The following is a 25,867-nucleotide window of genomic DNA, read 5'->3' on the forward strand; positions in this document are numbered from 1 at the left end:
AAGTAAGCAGACTTTTAGTCATGAATAAAGCCCTGAATAATTGAATCATCTGCAAACTTAATAATTTTTGTATTATCATAGTGAGCCCTGTAGTCGTTTGGGTATAGGGTATAGAGGGTTGGTAACAAAACACAACCTTATGGGGCTCCTATGTTTAATGTCTTTTTAGTTTTGAGAATGTGTCATTTAGTTTTACATACTGAACTCTGTTAAAAATTACAAAATCCAAGCTATGGTGCTGTTGCTCACATTTAAATTTAAAAGATTTTTAATCATAATTTGTGGTTGAATTGTATTGAATGCAGAAGAGAAGTCAATAAAAAGGAGCCGTGCATATGATCTTTTTTCTTCAAGATGTTTTAGGATGTTATTTACAAATACAATACAGGCATCCTCTACACTTCCGCCCCCTTTATAGGCAAACTGGTATGAATCTAGCTTATCCTTTTCTTCATTTAAAAGAAATCGTAAAACAAACCTCTCAAACACTTTCATAACAATTGGTGTTCATGCCACTAGTCTAAGGTCATTTAAACAATTAATATTCTTTTTCTTCGGAACAGGGATAATTTCAGAGGTCTTCCACAAATCAAGTATTACATTAAGAGAGAGTGACATGGTAAAAATATATGTCTAAACACAAGCCAGTTGGTTACAAGTTTTTAAAACTTTACCACTAAGCTTATCTGGCCCACAAGATTTTTTGACATTTAATTTCATAAAAGAAACAATGACTTCATGTTCATCAATGTAATGTACCTTTTAACAAATAAAGAATACTCTTTAGGCAAATCTAAACCAGGATGCCCCTTTCACAAGCAAGAATTGCTTAATGCGTTCAAAGACAAGGCATTGGTAAGTTGTTTTATTTTACATCTCAGCACCCTTGGCTTCATTTATATTTATGATACTGAAACATGATTGGTAATTTCAAGATTTTCAAGAAAGAAAAGCATTTTGATAGATTTAAGCAAAGACTAGGTTCATATTTTGTAATATTGGGAACATAGACTATGATTAATTATGATATATGTTTAAAGTACATCAGTGGTTTATTTTTTTTTTTGCCCTCTAAATTTTGATCTAAAAAGAATTTTGCATCTACCGTATTGTTGCCAATAGTCATCCCCAGGGTGTGAAAATGTGCTAATTTGGATTATTTATGAAGCGAGGCAAAAATCCAATTGATTTGCAGTATGTACACTGTATTCAAGTGCATTTACAAACATTTAATCGCACAAATTTTTGGGAGGTATTAAATCTGCATGGTGGTCTGGGCATTTATATTTTGTTTTGTTTTTAATAATTTCATGTTTTTGTTATGTGTCTCACAAATTTGGGATTTGGGTTAAGTAAGTAAGGAGGGAGAGAGCATTTAAAATGGAAGGGGCTAAAATTTGGCATAAGAAGGTATTTACATTTGCATTACAAGGTGTTGGAATGATTGTGATTATTACCATCTGATGACAAAGGAAATAAATGTCAGCGTTTATGCTTGCTATCAGACAGACATAAAAAGTGATTGGCATCAATGAAATTAGAGAGAATCTGTTGTTGATGAGAGGCACAGGCCATGATGTCTATTATGTCTATAGTATTGAACATGGCCCTGGAAAACTACAGATATCATCAGTATCAGTAACATTTAGAAATGCTATATCTGTAGTTTTCCAGGGCCATGTTCAATACTATAGACATAATAGACATCATGGCCTGTGCTGCTCATCAACAACAGATTCTCTCTAATTTCATTGATGCCAATCACTTTTTATGTCTGTCTGATAGCAAGCATAAACGCTGTCATCAGTATCATTAACATTTAGAAATGATATATTAATCTAAATCAGTTATGTCACGCCATTCCATTTTACAACTCCTGGCACTTTATCTGTACAATGCTGCTTCATTCATATATAATTATTAGTTCATTGAATTATCAAGATTTTAAAAAGAAACTTGGAGAGAAACAGATGGGACAACTTGAGCAAAGATTGTGTACAAAATATTTAAAATGAGCTGATTTGTTGATTTGTAAAGTTTCAGAGGCAGAGATTAGCCTTCCGAGTTACATCAGTTACATCAGGATTTTATTAACATAATAGAATAATAGTTAAAGAAAAGTAAAACAAAATTAGAGAAAATCAATAAATTTTAATAACCACTAAATTCGAAATGTTTACAATTTTTTTGGCACAGTTGGACGTCTTTGATATTGAACAGCTTGTGTCTTTGGGTCGACAATCGAAAACCTGTCCTTATTTTGGTGCCAGATATGCTGTTCCATCTGCAGAGGTAAATCGATTTCTAAGCTAAATTAACGATGCAGTGATGATAATCTTCCACGGAATTCTGGGATTTTGGTATTTTCTCAGAAATTCTCAGCTGTTTTTTCCCTGTCAAACATTTTCCTGTTATAAGCACTCAGGCACTAAGTGGTAGATCCATGGAAAAATTGTCATCAGAGTAGTCTCTCTCTCTCTCTCTCTCTCTCTTTCTCTCTCTCTCTATCTCTCTCTCTCTCTCTCTCTTTCTCTCTCTCTCTCTCTATCTCTCTCTCTCTCTCTCTCTCTCTCTCTCTCTCTCTCTCTCTCTTCTCTCTCTCTCTCTCTCTCTCTCTCTCTCTCTTCTCCTCCTCTATATATATAATATATTATATATATATATATATATTATATATTTATATATAAATTATATATATATATGAAGAGGAAAGATATATATATATATATATATATATATATATATATATATATATATATTATTATATATATATATTATATATATAATATTATATATATATATATCTTTCCCTCTTTCTCTCAAATAAGATAAAAGATCAAAATTCATGACTGTTTGCTTTTTTTCCCATCAAAATGAGGCTTTATGGAATCTTATGTTATGATCTTGATATCAAGACCAGTTAAGATAAAGAAATATGATAAAACGTGCTCTGTGAACAGTTCCACTTCTTTCAAAAGTGAAATCTATAAATTGATTTTCCACAGCCATCCACCGTTAAAAGGGTTGTAGGAATTTTTAGGTATCGTTAATTTTTATCATTGGTATTTACATCCCTCAGTAGCAGTCCTCAATCTCTTTACACTGTCCTTTTATCAGCAAAACCCAGACCACTGCTCACGTTGTCAAACCAGATATTGCAAGCGTTTACCTTCTGTAAAACGACATTGGCAAGTGCTGTTTTACTGACCAATCCACATCACGTGTCCATTACAGTCTACTAATGTAAATATTGAAAATTAAAGATATTTTGGGAGGAAAATGTGATGATATTTATATCACTGGAGGACTCATCCATTTCCTCTTTAGATTTAAAGCGTTTATAGATTTTATTGATTAAAGCTTCCATATGTTCTTTTGATAAAGCATCCAAGATGTATATACAGTCACATCTCCCTAATCTGAACACCTCCGTTCCGAGCATATTGTACAGGTTACAGAGAATCCGGATAGTGGAATCAGTCCCTGCAGTGTAATAATAAAGAAGAAAAAAATCTGTTCCCATGCAACCTGTTCGGATTGTGGAGTTCTGGATTAGAGTGACATGACTATAGAGTCTAGGCACCTAGCTTTGTTCAGGATGCAAATTATTAAAGTTTTTTTCTCACATGTAATATGATATTCAGACTCGAAAACTGAGTGAACACCTCTGCAGTCGCAATTATACATGGATGAGACATTAAACTTTTTGAAACCTTCACAGATTGTGGCTTTGCCATATAACACACTGTTACATAGACAGACAAGATCAGCATGTGGCATCAAACTCTCTGGAAGTGTTGTCATTATTGATGAGGCACACAACCTCTTGGAGACCATCAACAATATACACAGTATTGAAATTACAGGGGCACAGGTAGCTATTTCCCTTCAAAATATTTAAATTATTCTAAAATGGTGCTAGTTTCTAATTGGCATAGAAAACGTCTTCTCATTGTTCACAATGTTTATGTATCTTGGAGATCTTATGATTATGAAACTTTTTTTTCTGAAAACTGTTAATGAATTGAATGCTTGGGTAATTTGCTATTTTAAAATAAATTAATGAAAGAAAACATACTGTTGATATTTTCTTCCAGGGACAACAAATGAAATTGATAATTATTTATTCAAGAAAGAAAATATAACTATATGTGTGTCCAAACGAAATTAAGGATGCAAAATAGTCCTACTAGTAATTCGAAAGAAAAAAAAACATTACAGCACATACAAACAACATCATTTTAAAAAGACAAAGTAAAAGAGTTTTTTATCAGTGTTCATAGGTTTCTTATTTTAAATTTTACGTTCACCCTGTCTTTTCTCATCCTTGCATTTGTCAATTCATCTAAAGGCACTATGGAAAGTTATTTTGCTCTTTCACCATCTGCTCTACATCTAGTTGGTTTCCTTGATTAATTCTAGATAATTGAGCCAGTTATATCAGTTTGAATTTTATAAGTAATTTATATACTTTTGAAAAAAAAGAAATTGTATTCAAAATAGAAAATCCATTCATAACAGTTTGCATCAACAACTTTAGGCAATGAACTCAGACAATAGATATATTAAGTGATATCTTTAAAGTGAGCAGTCAGTTTTTTGAAGAAAGGGTGAATACATTAAAGGAGAAATTATGGCATCCATACAGCATCATGCAAGGATTGAAGAACTCATGAACATAGATAAAAGAGATTCTAGTCACCCGGAAATTAGTTCAGGGATACTTTTTGTTAGAGGATGGATTTAGCCAAAATTTAAGAATAAAAAACACATTTGATCAAACTCTTGAATTGAGGGAAAGGGCATTAAGTCTTTGGTAATACAAAGGAGGCTATTGAAAATGCAAATAATTTCTTGTTCCCATCATTAATTTGATTCTTTGAACAGGTGATCAAAGCCCATTCTCAACTCAGCCAATATGAAAAGAAATTCAAAGGAAGATTGAAAGCCAAAAACCTTATGTATGTCAAGCAGATTCTTTTTGTGCTTTCAAATTTGGCTTCTGTCATTGGGGGTAAGAGTTGTTTAAAATAAATCTTATTAACTATGCAAATGTTTGGCTAAGTAATTGTGGATTTATATCTTTAAAATAGAGCTTTTATATAGCGCATTATCCACTAAATGTGCTCAAAGCGCTTTACAAAGGGTCCCCGACAGCAACACTTTACATGTAGAATGAGACATAACGCCTGTTTGGCGACATTACAATTTTTCTGACAGACAATGCTGTTGATGCCAGGTACTCATTTTACACCTGAGTATAGTGAGAGAATGTGACTAAAGAGTCTTTTCCAAGGACTCAACTATGCGCTTAGCAAGGGTCGATCCCAGGATCAGCCGATCCGAAAGCGAGTGTCATACCACAAGACCACATCGCTGGATTTATATCTTTATAATTGTTGTGTTTTTTTAGTTTTTAAAAAAAATTTTGGGTGGTATAATTATTGAAGTTGTTTCAGCTCTCTATTGTGTATTTTGAAATACTTCAAAAGATTTCAAATCGACATTTAACTAAGAGTTTTTAAATTTACTTGAGTAAATTCCTTTGAAACCATTGCTATACAATAAAAGTAAAAATTTTTTGCTACACTCTGATTTTCAGTTGGAACATATTTTTAGTCAGCTTGAGTTCTTGTCCATATTGAGAAAAATGGTTGATTGACCAACCATTAAAATTAATTAGCTCAGTTGCCATTTATCATTTGTAATTGAAATAACAAAATTTGAGGCATGAAAAGGCTTTGTTACACAATCCGGACAGGTCACCTGGAAATTTTTTTCTTCTTCATTGTTTGTACACCATCATCTTGAAATTCTTGTTGAGAGAATTTATGACCCTATAATCCGAACATCACAATGACCAGCACCTTCTATCAGCCTACTATAGTTCAATGCAATCGACAAACGATTGGAGTATAATCTGATTTAGAATGCCTTGTCACATCCAATTAAAGTAGGTAAATTATTTGTCTATCAGACCAGTCATTGGCAGATAGCCCCATCCCCTCGATCAATGTGGTAATGCATTGTATGTGCAATAATTGAGGGACATCATTCATGGGTGACTGGTCAGTTTCACAAAACATGTGTAAAAATATTTGTTAAAATAATAAAATAAATAAACCCCTTCCTCCTTAATTTAAAAAAAGAAAATAAAAAATATATAAATAAAGACAATCCATTTAGAAAGCCTTATGTTGTTTGCTGCACTGTATATGCCACTTTAGGTAAGTGAATCCACTAACTGGATGTCTCTGTAATTCGGACAAAATTTTGAGAACAGAGGTGTTCAGTTTATGAAGATGTGACTGACTTTGTTAAATGTCTTACCAAGGATGCAACATTGGAACCAGAGTTCTGCTATTAATTATCACATTGACCAAGCTCAACATCTTTTGCTTATATCACATTTATGAGACATCCTACAAAAAAGCTGTACTTTTTGTTTTTTACATCATTATTTCAAGGTTTAATTCAGACAAAGTTTTATGATTCTATTTGCCACGAAATGCTTATACCATTCCATTTTTTCTGATTTTGTTTATGCTCTAGGGAAAGTGGAGTTTATGGCTGAGTCACAGAAAAACGGTCGAGAGGGTAAATTTTTGTTTTTTATGTTTTGCATTATATATTTATATATATTTCAGTATTGATCATTGTTGACTTATTTAATAAATAGTGGGCACTGATTAACAATCTTCTTCTTTGTGGACAACTTTGTCAGCAATTAAAGGAGTAGCGATATTAGACGAAGCCGCCATGGAGGAGGGATAGTGTTTTAAGGAAAACATTGAAATATAATGTAGTGAAATTAAAGTTTTGCCATTATTTTATTTTTTTAAATCTTTGCTTTTGTTTTGTTGTCTTTTTCAAAAAATGTTTTTTCATCCCCACTTTTACTTGACCATTGGATGGCAATTCATTAGTAAAACAGACAGTATGAAATATATAACTAATTGTGGCTGTCAATGATATAAATATGGGGTGCAATCTTGTGAGGCCGGTCACAAGCCCTGATATATGGGGAGTGTTTTCTCAAGAAGGGCATCCTGGCAGTAAAACCCAAGCCACAACTAATGAATGAATGAAACCAGAAATTTCATACCGGATTGGCCGAGGCTGGGATATAAATGACCGCCTCTGTCATTATTGGCCAGCAGGGTGGCAGTGAAAAAATCATTGACTGCTGGTCACCCAGGGAATGAAAGGCGTAAAAGATGGACGAGGAAACGGATGGGAGTGGAGATCAAGATTGGAAGTATGACAGGCAGATCAAGGGAAATCGCTGATGCTATGGAAAGGAAAAAAAATTAACATTTTGTGTGTGCAAGAAACAAAGTGGAAAGGTGAAACAGCAAGGGAGATTGGTGGAGGATTTTAAATGTTTTATTAAGGAAATGAGTTGGTATCACCCTGGATAAAGAATTTGCACAAAATGTTGTATAAGTCCAAAGAGTGTCCAACAGACTTATGAGGATCAAGACTGTAGTCAATATGGAACAAATTGTTGTTTTGAGTACAGATGCACCTGAGCCAGGTTGTACGTAAGATAAGAAGGAGGAATTTTGGAAGGATATTGATGAACAAATGGAAATGTTCGACAAATCAGAGAGAGTTTTTATCGGTGCGGACTTGAATGGACACGTTGGAGAAAGCAATATCAGGGAGGAGAGATGGTTGGGAAGGTATGGGTATGGCAGCAGAAATAAAGAAGGCGAAGATATTGTAAGATTTGCAACAAGGATGGATCTGGCAATACTAAATACATATTTTAAGAAGAAAGATGAGTATAGAGTGATGTATTCAAGTGGTGTGAGGAAGACACAAGTGAAGACACAAGACATTACTTGTTGTGCTTGAGGAGAAATTTGAAGGAAATATCAGATTGTGGCAGTTTGCCAGGAGAGAGAGGTGGCAGCACAGCATAAAATTGTTATTGCAAAAGGGGCATTTTGTAAGAGTAAGATAAAAGAGAAAAGTATCGAGGGAAAAACACGGTGGTGGAAACTAAAAGAGGAGGAGCATAGAGAAATATTTGCTACAATGGTGAAAGGAAGACTAGGAATTGATTTCCCAAAGGACTGGAAAATAACCTCTGATGCAATCCGTGAAGTGGCCAAAGAAGTGCTGGGGGTGAGCTTGGGAAGAGGAAAAGTTGGAAAAGAAACATTGTGGTGGAATGAAGAAGTTCAAAAAGCAATAAAGAAAAAGAGGGAAGCAAGGAGGAACATGGAGACAAACAGATTAGAAAGTATAGTGGAGACAAAAGTTATTTTGCTAGCATTGTAACTGACTGAAATAATGTGATTCATCAGAATACACTTTCTTTTTTGTTTGTTTGTTTGTTTTTTAAAGTTCAATTTGTTTGAATTTCAATGAAACTTTCATTGGCCTATATATAGCATTGACAATTGACCATGGACATCATTGTAGTCTATGAGTCGACAGTCAATATCACATGATTTGATTCATCATGGCAAAAGTAAGTTCAAATATGAAACAGAACGAAATATTATCTATACCAGATGTGTTGCTAATTTCCTCTTTGGAAATCTTTTGCTTTGGAAGTATGAAGGCTGGTATCTTACCTGCCATCGTGCACTAGAGAGTGTGATGTTTCCAGCACAAAATATCCGAATTAGTCACTGTCACGGTCTAATGAATGCTTAAGAGCTAAATCAACTACATTCATAAAATAAATATGTGACAAATAAGGCCCCCATAATTTACTAGTTACTTTTAAAAATAAAGAACAAAGGACGAATTGATTTAAGATGATGAGAATATAGAAAGATTAAATTTAATGAGATGAATGTACTTATAAATAAATAGTGATCACAATTACAAATGATAAGATGACAATATTACATAACTTCTGTTATGTTGAGGATAAAGTTGTATAGACTCGTGACGTCCTACTCCCTGGCAGAAGACATGCTTAATGACATCCGGATACGACACTCCTGACAGTGGCTGGCAAAGGTGAACGATGTAGTTCTGGCGTCTTGAGAGTGGAATCAAATACTGGAGTTTTGACCAAGATATAGATAAAGTTTTGATAGCAAGATATAAATCTTTAAGATATAAATGATAGTGGTCTGGCCGTCAAGGCATGGGTTATTGAGAGAAGTGAGATTAAATCAGCTTTTATAATAAGTGGCTACGTGACAGAAGGTAGAATGAAAAGTATTCACTAATTTGAAATGAATTCAAAGAGAAGGCTATTAAAGGAAGCATAATCTAATATTAGAAGGTAAAGTTTTTCTAAGCCTACCGAAATGTAACTGGAGTGAGATGAACTCTGTTTTTAGTAAAATAAAACTATAATAAAATAAATGTGATCATCGTTAATGTGACAGTCACCATCTTTACATCGCCCACTTCTAGGCAAGAGACTAGCTAGTAGGATACTAGAAAACGTCCATGAAATCAAATTTTTTTTAGTCACTTGCTCCGCTTAGGCTTAAGACTAGCAAGTCATTTACTAGTCCAGGAAATAACTAAATCTAGTCCACGTTCATGAAAAGGCCCTGTTGTAAGACCAGCAATATTATATGGGTTAGAGACAGCAGCTACTATAAAGAAACAAGATAAAGAAGTTGAGGGGCAGAAATGAGGATGTTGAGATGGTCACTTGGCTGAACAAGAAAAGATAAAGTGAGAAATGAACGAATTCGAAGGTCGAAGGTTGACTGAAGTGAAGCATGTATCAATAAAGATGAGAGAAGATACATTGAAATGGTTCAGACATGTTAAGAGATGAGAGGGGGAGCATGTGAGAAAGAAAGTATTGGATATACAATTAGCTGGAAAAAGAAAAAAGGGATGCCCAAAGACTAAATATATGAATAAGATAAAGGATGATATGAAAGAACTGGGCCTGGAGGAAGATGAGGCCATGAACCGATATGCATGGAGATGTTATTCGTTATGGCAACCCTGCAAAATACGGTATAAGCTGAAAGAAGAAGAAGAATGATTTAAATATGTGTAGTACATTTTAATTAGAGAAAAAGTACTTTCATAAATTGCAATGCACAATGATAAGAGTAGCATATTATTATGTGAAGTGGACTAAACAAGGTGGGTTACTAAGCGTCACCACTATTTGTTATTTTTATCAAACCTAATGTTATAATTCCCCGTGTGGTGTCCGGGGTCCCTCAACTGAGAGGGTCAAGAATAGCCCAACGCCAAGCCAGCGTGTCGTAAAAGGCGACTAATGGTATGATTCCCCCATCTTTGAGTCACCTGGTCCTCCAGGTTGGGGGTCGGCAAAGGGTTAACACCCCTTTCCGTTAAACTCAACCCGTTACAGAAACGCAGACGGACAAACCAAATCCTTTTTTTAGATTGTTAGCTCATGATAGAAACTGTTTGTCTGTGGCCTATACCCTGACCCAGGGTGAAAAAGGCGATGATGATGATGATGAATGTTATAATCACATAAGAATTTTTAATATATTAGTTTGTTATATCAAGGTATATAGATGTTATAATTTTTAATTTTCTTTTTTTCTAGTTTTTGTTTTCAGTTTAAAAATTAACTTCCTCAACATGTTTTGCACAATTGTCTCCTATGTAAATGAAGTAATAGGTGTCTAAGCGTAGAGAAGAATGGTACATAAATTGAAATGCACAAGCATTACAGGAATATGAATATGCACTAAAGCACAGTAACCAGCAAGTTCCTTATCGTAGATTTGTAATCCTTTTCATACTTTGTTATTTGCAGAGGTATGTCTCATGACAATAAACGACTTTTTATTTCGGGGCCATTTTGATAATATGAACATGTTCAAACTCCTACGTTATTGTCAGCGGAGCAGTATCAGTAAAAAGGTAAAGTATTACTCCTCTCTATAAAGTATGACTTTTGTACAAATCATATTTCCTTTATTTATTCAAGTCATGTTTGAGAAAGAATATACACAAAAGTTCATTTTAAAGTATTTTGTGTTGTAAGTTGTTCTTAAACAGACATGTGCATAGATGGCCTCTTTTTCTGAAATTGATATATTTTTTTAATGTAACTTGACTTAATGGTTCAGATCACAAAACAACTGGCTCAAGAGGTAGGAACCTTTATAGTTGAAACTTTCTTACAATATATGTCACTGCTTATAACCATGTACTTAGTAGAGAGGTAATCAGTGTAACATTCCTTGCCCAAGGACACGATGTCAGAGCCAGAGTTTTGCAATCATTTTCGCTTGTGTGGTCACTGACCATGGATTGACTACTGTTGTTTCATGAACAACTTGTTATCTTATGAATACTGTATTTTTTTAAAAAGTGATGATGTTACTTTGTTCTAAATAACGTTTGCAGAATTTTTTCTTTTTTTTGTTTTGAGAAAGATTTGTTTTAGCTCATTTTATCATGATAAACGAACTTTATCAGATTGTATGGGATTAATATAAACAAGATTGAATATATTGAAATCTGACTGTTGATCTAGAATTGTTGAATATTAATATTATAAAATTTTATGGAATATTTCAATGAACTTTATTTTTTTATTTTTTTTATTTCAATGTTTTTAATTATCTGTACACAAAGCATATATTATTAGTTTAATTCTTTGATAACATAGAGGGTAGAATCTAAAATAGTTCGGATTTAAACAGACTTTTCTGCAACAATCAGAAATTTTCCACCAATGTTAGGTTTACTGTGTAATGAATATTTTCATTTCATATCTTTTTCATTTTCAGCTACATGGATTCATCGATAAATACCAAGATAATGAAGTAGAAATAGGTAAACTAGATTTTTACAATCATAATGGTTTTATATTTTTTAATGTTTATATACATTACATATGTCAAGTCCTGTTAAGTGCATGCAATCACCTTAGTTCAACACAAGTTTTAAAAAACCTCCAGAGCATTTATATAAGACAAATATTTTGTCATCTCATTGCATTAATCCTTCATTGGTAACTTATAAATAAAGATTCACTTCCTTTTTGACCTGAAAATTTTTTTTATTACCCTATTATCTTCCTTCCCCCATGTGGTGTCCGGGGTCCCTCAACAGAGAGGATACAAAAATAGCCCAATGCCTAGCCAGCGTTAATGGTGTGTGACTCCCCCTTTTTGAGTCACCTAGTCCTCTAGGTTGGGGGTTGTCGGACACCCCTTCCGCAAAACTCAAATTGTTACAGAAACACAGACGGACAAACCAAATCCTCTTTTTAGATTGGGTGACTGAAGAGCTTCTGCAATGACAGAATTTATGACAAGAGACAAAGCCAAAAGGACTCTGCTGACCCTATGACATCTATGCCAAACAAACAGCTTCAAATTGTATCGTGGAACGTTCGTACCATTATGAAGTAGGAAAAAGCACAAGTAAGTTGTGGCAGAGATGAGAAGATTCAGGCTGCATATACTTTGAGTACGTGAAATCCACTGGATACAATCCGGACAGAAACACCTCAAGACTGGGGAGAAGATTTTACATGAAGGGAGAGGGGACGGGATTCATACACAGGGAGTAGGAATCTAAGCAAGTTGGCCCAGAAGTCACTTAGAGGAGGGGAACAACACAGAGAAAGGATCATCATGGTGTCCTTTACAGCATGGAGTAAGAATATCAACATGAACATTGTACAGATCTATGCCCCAACAAATTACGCAACAGATGAGGACAAAGATACATTTTATAGTCTTCTACAAGAAGTTATTGATAAGTTGCCAAGGAAGGACATCAACATATTGATGGGAGATGCCAATGCTAAAGTGGGACAGGATAACGTAGGGTATGAAGGTATCAGGGACCATCCTGGCATGGGAGAGATGAACGACAATGGCGAGAGACTTGCAAATTTTTGTGCATTCAATAGTTTGGTGATTGGAGGATCAGTGTTTCCTCATAAGAGGATACACAAGGCAACTTGGGTCTTACCAGATGGTGTGACAGAGAATCAGATTGATAATTTTTGTATCTCTCGAAGATTCAGACATTTATTAGAGGATGCGACAGTACGGAGAGGGGCAGGTGTTGGATCAGACCACCAACTGCTATTTCCTCGTGTGGTGTCCGGGGTCCCTCAACTGAGAGGGTCAAGAATAGCCCAACGCCAAGCCAGCGTGTCGTAAAAGGCGACTAATGGTGTGTGATTCCCCCATCTTTGAGTCACCTGGTCCTCCAGGTTGGGGGTTGGCAAAGGGTTAACACCCCTTTCCGTTAAACTCAAACCGTTACAGAAACACAGACAGACAAACCAAATCCTTTTTTTGGCAAAGCTTAAGCTCTGACTTAGAAAGCATGGGACCAGATCACACACAAGAAGAAAATTCCAGGTGATTGCACCAGATGGGGAAAAGAATGAGTTCAAACTGCAATTGAGTAATAGATTCCAACTTGGACAACGACCAAGGAAGCTACATAACAACTTGTCATGAGGTTTTGGGTTTAAAGAAATCAGAACATTAAGAATGGATACGCCCATTCACCTTGGAGCTGATTGAAAAGAGGAGAACAAGGAAGGAACAAGTGAATGCAAGTCGAACAAGGGCTTCAAGACTGGATGCACAAAAGCAGTATTGAGCCACAGCTAAGGAAGTCAAAAGATCTGTGAAGAAAGACAAAGAAGCATTCATGAACAGACTTGCAGAGAAAGCAAAAGCAGCTGCAAAAGGAGGACACATGAGGATCCTTTATCAAACTACCAAGACATGTGCTGGAAAATATGGGAAACCAGATAAAATGCGAAAACTATTTTTGGAAAAGAGGCTCAATCTAAGCAATGGAGGGAACATTTCAACTGTCTTCAAAACAGACCACAACCAGACAACGCCTGAAATTTAGCCTGTAAGGAATGAGCTACCAATTAGCTGTGATCTACCATCGAAAGCAGAGATTGTGGATGCCATTAACAAGATGAAAAGGGGGAAATCCACCAGATTCCACTGGAGGCTCTAAAAGTTGATGCTGAAAGAAATGCTGAGACCCTTCACCCACTGTTTGAGAGAATCTGGAATGACGGTATATTCCCAAAAGGACATCTTGTCAAGTTTCCAAAGAAAGGGGACCTCAGTAATTGTCATAATTATAAAGGAATCACTCTTCTCTCTATCCCAGGAAAGGTTTTCAACTGTACTATTCTAGAGAGAATTAAGAATGTGACAAATACTAAACTGCCAGACGAACAGGCAGGTTTTCTGAAAAAGCGTTAAACCACTGACCAGATTGCCTCTCTACGAGTCGCAGTGGAACAGTTTATAGAATGGAACTATCCTCTTATTGTTAACTTTCTGGATCACGAGAATGCTTTTGATAGTATTGACAGAGCATCATTGTGGAAAATTGCTTTGGTTTATTCTTGATTTTAGCTGTTTTCATTTGTTAATTGGAAATTCTGTGTTAATTTATGAGTTATATATTGGCAAGTGCCTAAAAATAAGCCTTTGAACTTGTGAAGAAAAAAAAAAGATAAAAATTTTGTAATTCCATAATGAAAATTGTGATATACTCTGATCTCTTAGATTCAGAGAAGGAGAAAGATGGATCAGGACTAAGAAAATTTCTTGAAGAAATTAAATCTTCTAAAAACAAGGCAGCTCTCTTGAAACCAGAGCCAGAAGGTGAGTTTTGCTTATGTCATTAGCTTATGCAGTTTAAAAAGTGGTGATAAGTTACAAATGTCAAAACTTCAAGATGTCAGAAATTTGGTTGGCAAGATACTGTCATTGAATACAATGAGAGAGTCTAGAGTCTGGTATAAATTTGCCATATTTGATATGGTATCCAAATTCTGAATGGTTTGAAATATAAACAGCAAATCACCTACTCTAAAATATTACAATTTGTAATTTATTTAAAATTGGCATGAAATCTGCCATGTTATTGATATATATATATATATATATATATATATATATAAATATATATATATATATATATATATATATATATATATATATATATATATATATAATGTGCATTTTATTTTCTTGAAATTCTGTTTTTATTCTGAGGAAACCCAGTGTTTTTGCCTAGTTGTACTAATGCATTTCCCAATCAATAGTGTTCTATTCATCACTCATATTGCCATAGTTTCCATTTTGTAATATATATATAATATATATATATATTATATATATATATATATATATATATATATATATATATATAATATATATTACAAAATGGAAACTATGGCAATATGAGTATTATATGAGGGTGTCCCTGTATGGTGTGCGCACCATGTAAATTTATATAAAAACAAATATGAATATCAATGAATATCAAATCACAATAGATGCTCAAATTGTTCACTTCACCTGAATACATGCATCGATTCTCTTAATAAAACTATCTTTTACTCTAATGAGGTTTCAGTGTGATTTTTTGACATTCAGTTATTATCGCATCTTTCAAATCATCAAGAGTGCGTGGACGATTCTGGTAAACTACAGATATATCTGAGCTATATAAGGTGCACCTCGGACAGTTTATTATGTAATAAGGAGGGTTAATGATTAACATAAAAGAATCACACAGTACATTAGGTACCTAACACCATTTGAGAAACTAAGAACTCTGATGTTTACATTAATTTCGGTAAGCATAGTCTACTTTTCACCAATAGTAAAAAGCTAGACTATATCCTTTACCAGACTTGATACTCTCTACTTTAGGGTTGGATAGAGGGGGTGGGGATGATGGAGAGGTGACAAAATTGTGTCCGCAATCGTATACAATTTCAGGGGGTCATGTATTAGATTTTACATTAGAGATCAAATACCTAATTTTTCAACTTTTCCATTCCTCTTTTTGGGTTACAAGTATCATCAAAACCAGGTTGGATGAGCTCACCCTTGATGCAAATTGAAAGTTTCTTGGAAGCCTTGACAAATGCCAACCAAGATGGGAGAGTTGTCCTCTCCAAGCAGTGTTAGTCATAATGCATTAATTATCTTCGATCATCATCATTATCACCATAATCATCATCATCATCTTCTTCTCATCATCTTCTTCTTCTTCTTGATCATCATCATCATCATCATCGTCGTCATTAATAGTTTCATTCATTATTAAGATTATTGCTTTTCTTTCCATTTTTTTTATTCTGCACAATGTTGATTCCTTTTACTATTTCTTGATCTAACTATTTCTTTAAAATAAAATAAAAATTAAATAAAATAGATAATTTGAAATATTATGCTTGTGTATGATTCCAGTCGTAGTTAAAAAGAATTATTTTTGTGGTTTTATACCTATAACATTTTGATTTCCTTTTTATTCATTGCATTTTGTCGTATAGTTTACATTCCCTATTTTCAATAGTGAAAGTGAGTTCATCAAGTTTGAAGTTTCTAATGTTAAACCCAGCTGTGTCCTTTGGAAATGTCTTGAATGACGCCAGAGCTGTGATCGTGGCTGGTGGAACAATGCAACCTGTAAGTATTCAGTGATGATATTCTTTCGTTTGTCTGTAGAATTTGGGATTTTGGGATTTCACAGAAATTCTCAGCTGATTTAGTCATGTCAAATATTACCTGCTAAAGATAAGATCAGTAGCTATGTAGTGCAGTGGAAAAAATCAAAGTCATTTGAAATGTCGAGGCATGAATTTTTTTAACACCACAGCCCAGACAGGCTGGTTTCAATTGTCAAGAATGACTCAAGACAAGTGGTGGTCTTGGATGGGATGATGGTCCTCGTGAGGGAAAAGGGGCGAGGTCAGAGGCTCTAAATGATGGGTTTTTTTTGTTGTTGTAATTGTAATATGACCCAACAATATAGGGGGAAGGGTGGGGAAGTGGATTTAAAGTTTGAGGTTTGCTTCTTTTTTTATTTTGTGTTTATGTCAAGGGGGGGGGGGGGGGGGGGGTTCTAATTTTACTTTTTCTTTATTCCCTCAAGCATTTCTCTCTTTTTGTCCTTATTTCACTGCTCCTCTCTCTTTTGACATGTTATGAGGACCATTTGGTTTAAAAGAAAATTTATTACATGAAAAAGGTATGGTCTACTTAGGAAACATAGAAGCATTGAAAGTAGGCCGATTTTCAATTTGCTATTTTTTATATATTAGAATGATTATGATTTCAATTTGTTTAAAATTCATGAGTCTCATTTGCCACAAGAATCGTCAACATTATCACTTTTATCTTCATCACCACTACTATGCAGCTTTTGAATCGGAAGGTCCTGGGTTTGAGCCTCACTCTGTGCATAGTTGAGTCCTTGGAAAAGGCTCTTTACTCACATTCTCTTACCATACTCAGGTGTAAAATGAGTACCTGGCCATTAACAGCAAGTCTATGTATAAAAAAATTATAATATCGCCTAACAGACATCATGTCTCGTTCTCTACGTTACATGTTGCTGTTGGTCAGGGACCCTTTGTTAAGCGCTTTGAGCACTTTTGTTTTTTGGGGGTTTTTTTACTATCACCAACACTGCCATCACACCCATCCCAGTAGTACTCCTTGTCTTGATAATTTTCACATTACAAATAGTATTAGCCAATTAGCACACCCATCATTATTATTAACACATCCACCCATTACCAGTATCAACACAATCAATAGCTGCAACAGCATCACCTCCACTTCTGACTATACACATCAAGGCATCAATGGTCTTCAGATGGTCGTGGTGTCATGTCCAACTTTTTACACAAACACTTTCAATATTTAGAAATATAAGAATCATCAAAACAAGAAAGTTGACGGGCACATCCTAGTTTTAAATTCAACCTTCTCCCCTGTAATATAAAAGAATAGAAAGAAAAAAAAAGATACCTTTATTTGAACTGTTTCTGTTTATTTTACATGTTAACATTTTAACAAAATTGCCATATTTTAAGGCCTACTTATGTCATTCTATTTTGTTTTAGATTGCTGAGTTCAAAGACCAGTTATTCCACGCAGCTGGTGTCTTGCCAGATCGAATCATGGAATTTTCTTGTGGTAAATGCTTTATCATTGCATATTTTATTATCAATTTCTTTCTTAATTCATTTTAGATATCTTTATCTTTTGAAGTGTTGACAAACAAATTTGATCTTAAAAAACATCACAAGTCTTCATTATCATCATCATCATCATTCAAAATGTGTATGCAGTGAAAGAGAAAGAATTGATATCTTAAACCTTCTAAATGGTCTTTCTTTTAGCAGGATGAAAATGTATCCATTTTTTAAAGCATGCATTTTTTAGGTTATTTTCATTTTTGAAATGTAAAATGCCTAGATTCTTTTAGCGATTTGAAAGTTTTCGCTGTATAGACACAATTATATATTATATGTATATTATATTATTACTATTATTATCATTACCATCATCTTAGTAGGCATGGTTGTCATCATCATTGTCATTGACTTTATTGTTGTTGTGGTTACTATTATTATTATTATTTTATATTATTTTTATTATTTATTATTATTATTATTATTATATATTATTATTATTATATTATTATTATATTATTATAATCATTATTATTATTATTACTATTATTATTATTACTGTTATTATTACTATTATTATTATTATTATTATTATTATTACTGTTATTATTATTATTATTATTATTAATATTATTATTTTAAATTATTGGAAAGGAAATTTTTTGAGAATTAGCATTTTTTTTTTTTGTCTAATTATTTCATTTAATCATACAATTGTACAGTTAAGTGGGAATTTTTTCCATCATTTATAGGTCTACTGCTGAAGTAAAAGTTTAAAACATTAATGTTTTATACAAATCTGTGGCTCAGGTGATTAGTGTTCAAAACATACTATAGCGTGTTGTTATGAAGAACGACAAGATAATTGACATCATCATCATTATCGTCATCATCATCATAGATTACTCACACAGTGTACTTTTCACTTTTTAAAAAATTGTTACATCTGTTTACCTTTTTGCAATTAGATATATTCCTATATAAAAAAAGGAACTATCTTTTTGTTTAGAAGCATTCTATTCTGATGCTTAATAATCATTTGGAAATGTTAATACTATATGTTTAAAGTTTTGTATATTTTAAAGACTTGATATACATGATTTTTTTTATCTCTTGTCAGGTCATGTAATTCCTGGTAGTCACATACTTCCTGTTGCCTTATCTAAAGGACCCACTGGTCTCACTCTGGATTTCACTTATCAGAATAGAAACAGCCCAACTCTTGTTAGTAAAATTGTATTTGTCCATGTTACTGAAATTTATGTTTGACAATATTGATGCAGTCAGAGCTGATATTTAGAACTATTTGTCTGTGTCATAATTTTTCCTTTATGAGTTCTGCTTGTAAATTGGAATAGTTTTGTTCTTCATTAAAAATTTATTTTATTTCCAAATCGAAAAATTCTCTGTTAACTGGTTGTTACGAGGTCAGTTCGATAGAAATCAAGCTACTGTTGTAGGGCATTTTAATCTACTCGGACATATAGATAAGCGTTTCAGAAAGAGGAATCCTGTTGTTTCAAAAGGCACAAAGCACAGACAAGAAGTCAAGAATAAGAAACAATATAATATATAAATATATTTATTGACTTAGATAATATATTACAGGGAAATTATTGAGATATAGTGGGTCATACATAAAAATACAGACTATTATACTAATTATAATCAATCTATTATATTGCACTATATAAAAGCTCAAGTTAATGACAGTATTATGGTTTTGGATAGGGATCTTTGACTTTTCTTTTGCCTATGGGGAAATCAGGTCTCCTTTATTGTGAACTCGCCCATCTTTTACACAACTATGAAGAGAGTTTTCACTGGTGTTGCGTTTTGTGCATCTTGTCTTGTTCAACCCTCTGCTTAACAAAAAAAAAGCCAGCATATCGCATTGTGGATTACATACTCATACTCTATCACTCCTTACTTGACAGCCTCACGCTCTTCCCTCTCACCCATAGCAGGCTAAAGAGAGAGGGCATTGCTCTCACAGAGCATCATCTATATAGATGATAATGCTTTCAACCCATCTTCCCCACTCCTTATCCTGGCATGGCAGTTTTTTGCATCGCTTGCGGCTACAAAAATTGCAAAGTATCACTATTTGCATTGCAGCCGTAAAATCTGCAATTTTTTTGGAAAATTTACGAGATTTTGCAAAGAATTTTATTTTTAAACAACAAAACAATAATATTTTTAAAAAGACGATTTTAAAAAATGTTTTAATTTGATAGCTCGTGTAGAACGTGAAAGATCAAGAGTAGTTGCTCTTTTACTATCTCATTTTCTTCCTTTTTACTGGCACCGATATGACCCTACATTGTTGCAAGCGCCTTGAAACCCTTAAAAACAAACAAATACCTTTCTTTTTCATGAAATAATTATGGGTTTTTAGGAAAATTAATTGCAAATTCTAGCAAATTTTTTGCAAATTTTGCTTTTTTTAGCTTGCAAATTCTGGGATTTTGCTTGCAAAATTTGGGTTTTATTTTTGCAAAAAAACGCCATGTCAGCTTATTGTTTTTATCATTCTAATACATAACAGTTACCACCTAAGGCAATCACTGCCTTGTTAGTTTCCCGTCTTAACGGTACTGGTCAGTTTGCTAAGGTACTGCTACACAATAGAGTGAGGTAACGTCATCTAATACAAGAAGTTGATGTAGTTATGGGTGGTGTAAGACCCTGGTCAAACATGCTTCGCGATTCCCCCTCAGTTCAGCATGCACACACAGATGCGCGCACAAACACCCACAACACACACACACACACATATGCACGCGTAACACATTAACTGACACTTAGTGCTATGGGGAGAGTTATCGTCTTTCGTTTCCGTTCAACACAAACAATGCGGGGAAAAAATTTCAATGGATGCCCAAGGGAATGTCCAGTTTGTTCGAGATTTCCGTCTTGGCCTCAGAAAGTGTTCGAGATTTTCCTGTTGCCAGTACTAATAAAATAGAGGGATTAAAATGGGGAATTGTACCTTGTTTGAGATATCCGTGATTTCGATATTTCCATGCTCGAGAGTACATCGCGTTCTTTTTTTCTGTACCATAGATTGCAATGATAATTTGAATCAAAATCTTGGAATTTAGAGTCCCACAAGGATCTGTTTTAGGCCAATTTTAATATTCATTTTACACTTAACCAATCAATGATATCGTCTTAAATTTGACCATCATATTTATGTGTAAGATGGACACTGTTTGTTCCTGAGCCAAGTAGTCTCTGACTACATGACATCGATTCTAAAAGACCTTCTTTGGCAGTTAGCTAAACATTGCACTGAGTTTTACATTCCTCGTCATATTTATAATTTAATGGTATGCTCCCTACTTACCTAAAAGACTTGATCCAAATTTATTATCCTGTCAGGTTCCTTAAATCCTCTGATGCACTTTAAACTACAATATTTTATATATCACACCTCTAATTCTAAATATTTTAGTATAGCAGGTCCTACTTTATGGAATGGAAGAAGTTTTTTTTTGTTTTATTTTTTTGTAATGGATTTTGAAAATCAAAAGGCAATTTTGGTTTTGATAGACTCTTCATTTTTGATTGGTCTTAAAATAAACTGAACAATAAACTAATTTCTTTTGATGTTCGCTCAACAGATTGAGGAATTTGGGAGAGTCCTTTGTAATTTGTCCAATGTGGTTCCTGGAGGAATAGTCTGTTTCTTTCCATCTTATGATTATGAAAAGCTTGTTTACTCCGCTTGGGAAAAGAGTGGAGTACTGCAGAAAATTCAGTTTAAAAAAAAGGTAATCTTTTTCATCTTTTGTCACCAATGCCTTTTCATCCTTTTAAATTGTTGGTTTACAGACTCTATGACGTCTACATAAAAAAACAAATTTTATTAAACTAAAGCAAATTTCTGTAGTAAAATATGTAAAAGAACAATTGGGACAGATTACATAATTTACAGTTTAATGTGTATTTATCAGCATGTTAAGTTCTCAAGTTCTACGGACTGAGATAAATTCCAATTTATTTCCTTAATTTCCTTCTTAATTTTTCACACCATTGACAAATTCTTTCACTGATTCGATGAACTATTTTTTTCATATTTTTTTGCAAGTGTTACAAGTGATACTCATAGAAATTGCCAGCAAACAAAACAAGAACTTTGTTCTTAGCTATTGCTGTTAAATTTGACACACTTAATGATCTCTCCCGCATAATAATGATAACATATTTATTGTCTTTATTTACAAAAGGCTCAAAGTGCTTTTCAACCAACTTAATATTTGGAAAATTAAAGCAAGAAGAAATGGCTTCTTTTTTGTAAACATATCATAAGCATGCTACTGTCATAAAATAAGTTAAAACATAAAAAGCTTAAATTTTCATTAACTCTACAGAGTTATAATCACAATTATGTAAATAAACCTAAAACCAAATCACATTTAAGCCAAGCTAATCACATTCAGCGAAGATCTATTGTTCACGTTTTGATTATGAATCCTGAATAAGTAACATTTTGACATTTAAAAATTTTAGATGAAACATCTAAATTCATGTTTACTTCAAATTTTCAGGTATTTCGGGAACCAATAGGAAGTGGTCTAGCTGATCAAGTCCTTATGGATTACTCTGATAGCATCAAGGCAAGTAAACAGTTAAGACTGATATTTGATTGAAAATAGAATTCTTGAAAACTTGAACCATTTGCTCTAAAAATACAAGATAAAATCAATATATTAATCGAACAAAGGATGAATGAACTTATCATAATGCATTACAACTAAGAGTGACCTTTTTTTTTTTCAATTACATTTACTCGCTCCTTTAACTTGCTTGTAATAAGTGATGTCAAAACCTTTTGAGAAATCATGAAAACAGCCAGTATCAAGAAAATCTCCTAGTTCATTAAAGATTTTTTTTTTATGCACATTAACAATAATAGTCAATTTCATGAGCTTGTTGGTTTACATAAAGAAATAAGAGAAAATAAATTATTTGATTTGTGCACATTTTGTTATTAAAAGGTAATCTAGAAAGATCTAAAACTTTTATTGAACCAAAAGAAAATTCTCTTTACTAGTGGAAACAAAAAGATCTGAAAACAAAACAAAAAGAGATAAAGAGAGTAATATCTAGTTGTAGAGACAAGTACAAAAATAAAATTGAAAAATGCTTTTCTTCTGGGGATATACGGGACACGTGGCAGGGGCTTAAAACTGCTGTTAACTATAATCCAAGGCCCACGATTATATCAGAAGATATCGAAATTGACACTCTAAATAAATTTTATTCACGTTTCGACACAGCAAACAAATTTGATATTGAAAATGAAAAACATAAATTAGACAGGGCTTTGGAAGATGAAATGACTATTGAGGTCAGTGAAGAAGAAATGAGATTCGTATTTTCGAAACTAAACGAGAGGAAGGCTGCTGGGCCGGATGGATTGAAAGGAAAATTATTAAAAGAATGTGCCCATCAGCTTTCCCCCATTTATACACATATTTTTAACTGGTCCCTCCAATGCGTTTCGATCCCTGAAATTTGGAAAACTTCAAAAATTATTCCTGTTCCAAAAAAAGAAAAACTTGAATCTATGAACGATCTCAGACCTGTTGCACTGACTTCAATAGTCATGAAATCTTTAGAAAAACTTGTTCTTGTTAAAATTAGGAACCAGTTTATGCCATTGAGTGATAGTCATCAATTTGCTTACAAACCAAGACGTGGCGTAGAGGATGCCATTTTGCTGTTTACAAACAACATCTACAGGCATCTGGATCACGCTAAGAGCTATTGCAGATTGCTTTTTGCAGATTTTTCTTCAGCGTTCACTACAATGCAACCTCAGTTGGTTGTTCAAAAATTGACTAGTCTGAATTTAAACAAGTATATAATTGCTTGGGTGCTTGAATTTCTTACGGATAGAGCACAATATGTTCAATTAGGACAAAACATATCTTCCTGTATAACTACAAATACTGGTGCTCCTCAAGGTTGTGTATTGTCCCCTGTATTATTCACAATATACACGAATGACTGTAGAAGTCAAAACCTGAGTGTCCCTTTAATAAAGTTTGCAGATGACACCGCTCTTCAAGGCCTCATAACAAATGGCAACGAAGTGGCTTATAGGCAAGAAATTGATAGATTTGTGTCTTGGTGTGATGCCCACCACCTAGAGCTTAACATAAGCAAGACAAAGGAGCTAGTGATTGACTTTAGGAGAGTGACAGAACCGGACCAATTCGTCCAGCGAGTTCCTCACTACAAATACCTTGGTGTAACAATTGATGACAGGCTCAAGTGGGATGAACACTTGAAAATAATTAGGCATAAGATGTGCAGACGTACATATGTCTTATCAAAACTCTCTCAGTTTAGAATAGATAAAACCCTCTGCACATTATTTTATAGAGCAGTGATCGAAAGTGTTTTGTCATTTTGTATAACAGCTTGGGGAGGCAATTGCTTAGCAGTGGAAAGGAACAAAATAAATTCAAATATTAAAAAATCCTTTAAACGCTATATAAATGATGTTGACGATGTAGATCTTTTATACGAGAAATTTTGTATAAATAAAATAACTAAAATATTAAATGACCAGTATCATCCACTAAGACAATCAGTTATTATGTCAGAAAGAAGTGGTTGCCCTTTCTCTATTTCAACGAAAACAGAGAGACACCGAAAATCTTTTCTGCTGTCCAGTATTAGGCTTTATAACAACAAGCAATAATCATTTTATATAATTATTTCGCATTTTTACTTTCAAACAATGTAAATATTAATTTATTAATTTATTTCTTTTGCAATCTTTTCATTTTTCAATTTATAGTGACAGTTTTAACTGTTTTACAGTGTTGAAATTATTCATATTATAAAGCGCAGCTCTGGTTATGGAGCTGTTCCTTTTTTTATATATACATCCTATTTCCATTGTATTTTTATCTTATTGTGTAAATTATAACACGTCTGTACAAAAAATTTCCTTTTTTGGGATGCAGTAAAGTATTATTATTATTATTATTATTATTATTATTATTATTATTATTATTATTATTATTATTATTATTATTATTATTATTATTTATTTAAGTTAGGCAGTTTAGGAAGGTCTTAAGCGAAAAGCTCATATGCTATATATTCCCTAATGTCTATTTTAAAAATCCGGATCTTGGTTTTCTGGGTTTTAAAAAAAAAGAATGTTGTGTGTGTGTGTGTGTGTGTGTGTGCGTGTGTGTGTGTGTGTGTGTGTGTGTGTAACTTAGAAATGGCATTGTCAGATAGTTGTTTCATGTACTCTTTGTATTTTAAGATATGTATTTCTCTCTTTTTCAATCACATTTTGAACTCAGAGATGTGCAACTTGGCAAGGTAGTTTGACAGGGGCAATACTATTATGTGTTGTTGGTGGGAAAATGAGTGAAGGCATCAACTTTTCAGATGATTTGGGCAGGTACACATGATTTTAATGTAGATTATAGTGTAATTGAATCAGTTAATAAAACCTTTGACCTTGATATTCTTTCATCATAATTGTGTTTTGTACTCAAAGTCATGGGACGAGGGAAGATTCATAATTTATTCAAAGTTTTTAAAATTATAAGCTGAACAGTCGGATAGCCTAGCTATCATTGGAAATGATTTATCAATTTTTAATAATTGCAGATAATAATATTGACTTAGCTAGCCTCTGATTCTAGATTTTTTTTTTTTCTATCTCGCTGTCACCTCAGTAAAAGCAGTAGTGTTTAAGTAATATATTTCGATTGCATCAATTGGTTTGTGCAATTTAAAATAAGTTTTCTAAAAAATATTAAATCATGCATCAAAGTAATTTAATCCAATGACCAAAAAATTATCAAATTTTTTTTTCTGTAAAAATTCTCATGTTTTTCACTTATAATCTGTAAAAAATGCTTTTAAGAATTTTTATCGCCTCTGAGCAAGTAATTTTTT

General features: G+C 33.4%; 1 protein-coding gene across 3 annotated transcripts in view; it reads left to right on the plus strand.

Moving 5' to 3' along the window:
* The window catches only part of LOC144971300 (ATP-dependent DNA helicase DDX11-like), a 46,730-nt gene that overhangs the window by 15,097 nt on the left and 5,766 nt on the right, over positions 1-25,867 (plus strand). For all 3 annotated transcript variants that reach the window (XM_078911920.1, XM_078911922.1, XM_078911921.1), the window contains exons 10-24: positions 788-855; positions 2,197-2,292; positions 3,722-3,874; positions 4,888-5,014; positions 6,553-6,597; positions 10,736-10,842; positions 11,718-11,763; positions 14,496-14,594; positions 15,799-15,906; positions 16,300-16,412; positions 17,855-17,927; positions 19,047-19,150; positions 21,553-21,702; positions 22,480-22,548; positions 25,264-25,364. In XM_078911920.1, coding sequence (XP_078768046.1) covers positions 788-855; positions 2,197-2,292; positions 3,722-3,874; positions 4,888-5,014; positions 6,553-6,597; positions 10,736-10,842; positions 11,718-11,763; positions 14,496-14,594; positions 15,799-15,906; positions 16,300-16,412; positions 17,855-17,927; positions 19,047-19,150; positions 21,553-21,702; positions 22,480-22,548; positions 25,264-25,364 — 1,459 coding nt within the window. The remainder of the gene's footprint in view (positions 1-787; positions 856-2,196; positions 2,293-3,721; positions 3,875-4,887; positions 5,015-6,552; positions 6,598-10,735; positions 10,843-11,717; positions 11,764-14,495; positions 14,595-15,798; positions 15,907-16,299; positions 16,413-17,854; positions 17,928-19,046; positions 19,151-21,552; positions 21,703-22,479; positions 22,549-25,263; positions 25,365-25,867) is intronic.

The sequence above is a fragment of the Berghia stephanieae genome, chromosome 4 (assembly GCF_034508935.2).
Source record: "Berghia stephanieae isolate SIO BIC M18660-M18661 chromosome 4, UCSD_Bste_1.3, whole genome shotgun sequence".
NCBI classification, from domain to species: domain Eukaryota; kingdom Metazoa; phylum Mollusca; class Gastropoda; order Nudibranchia; family Aeolidiidae; genus Berghia; species Berghia stephanieae.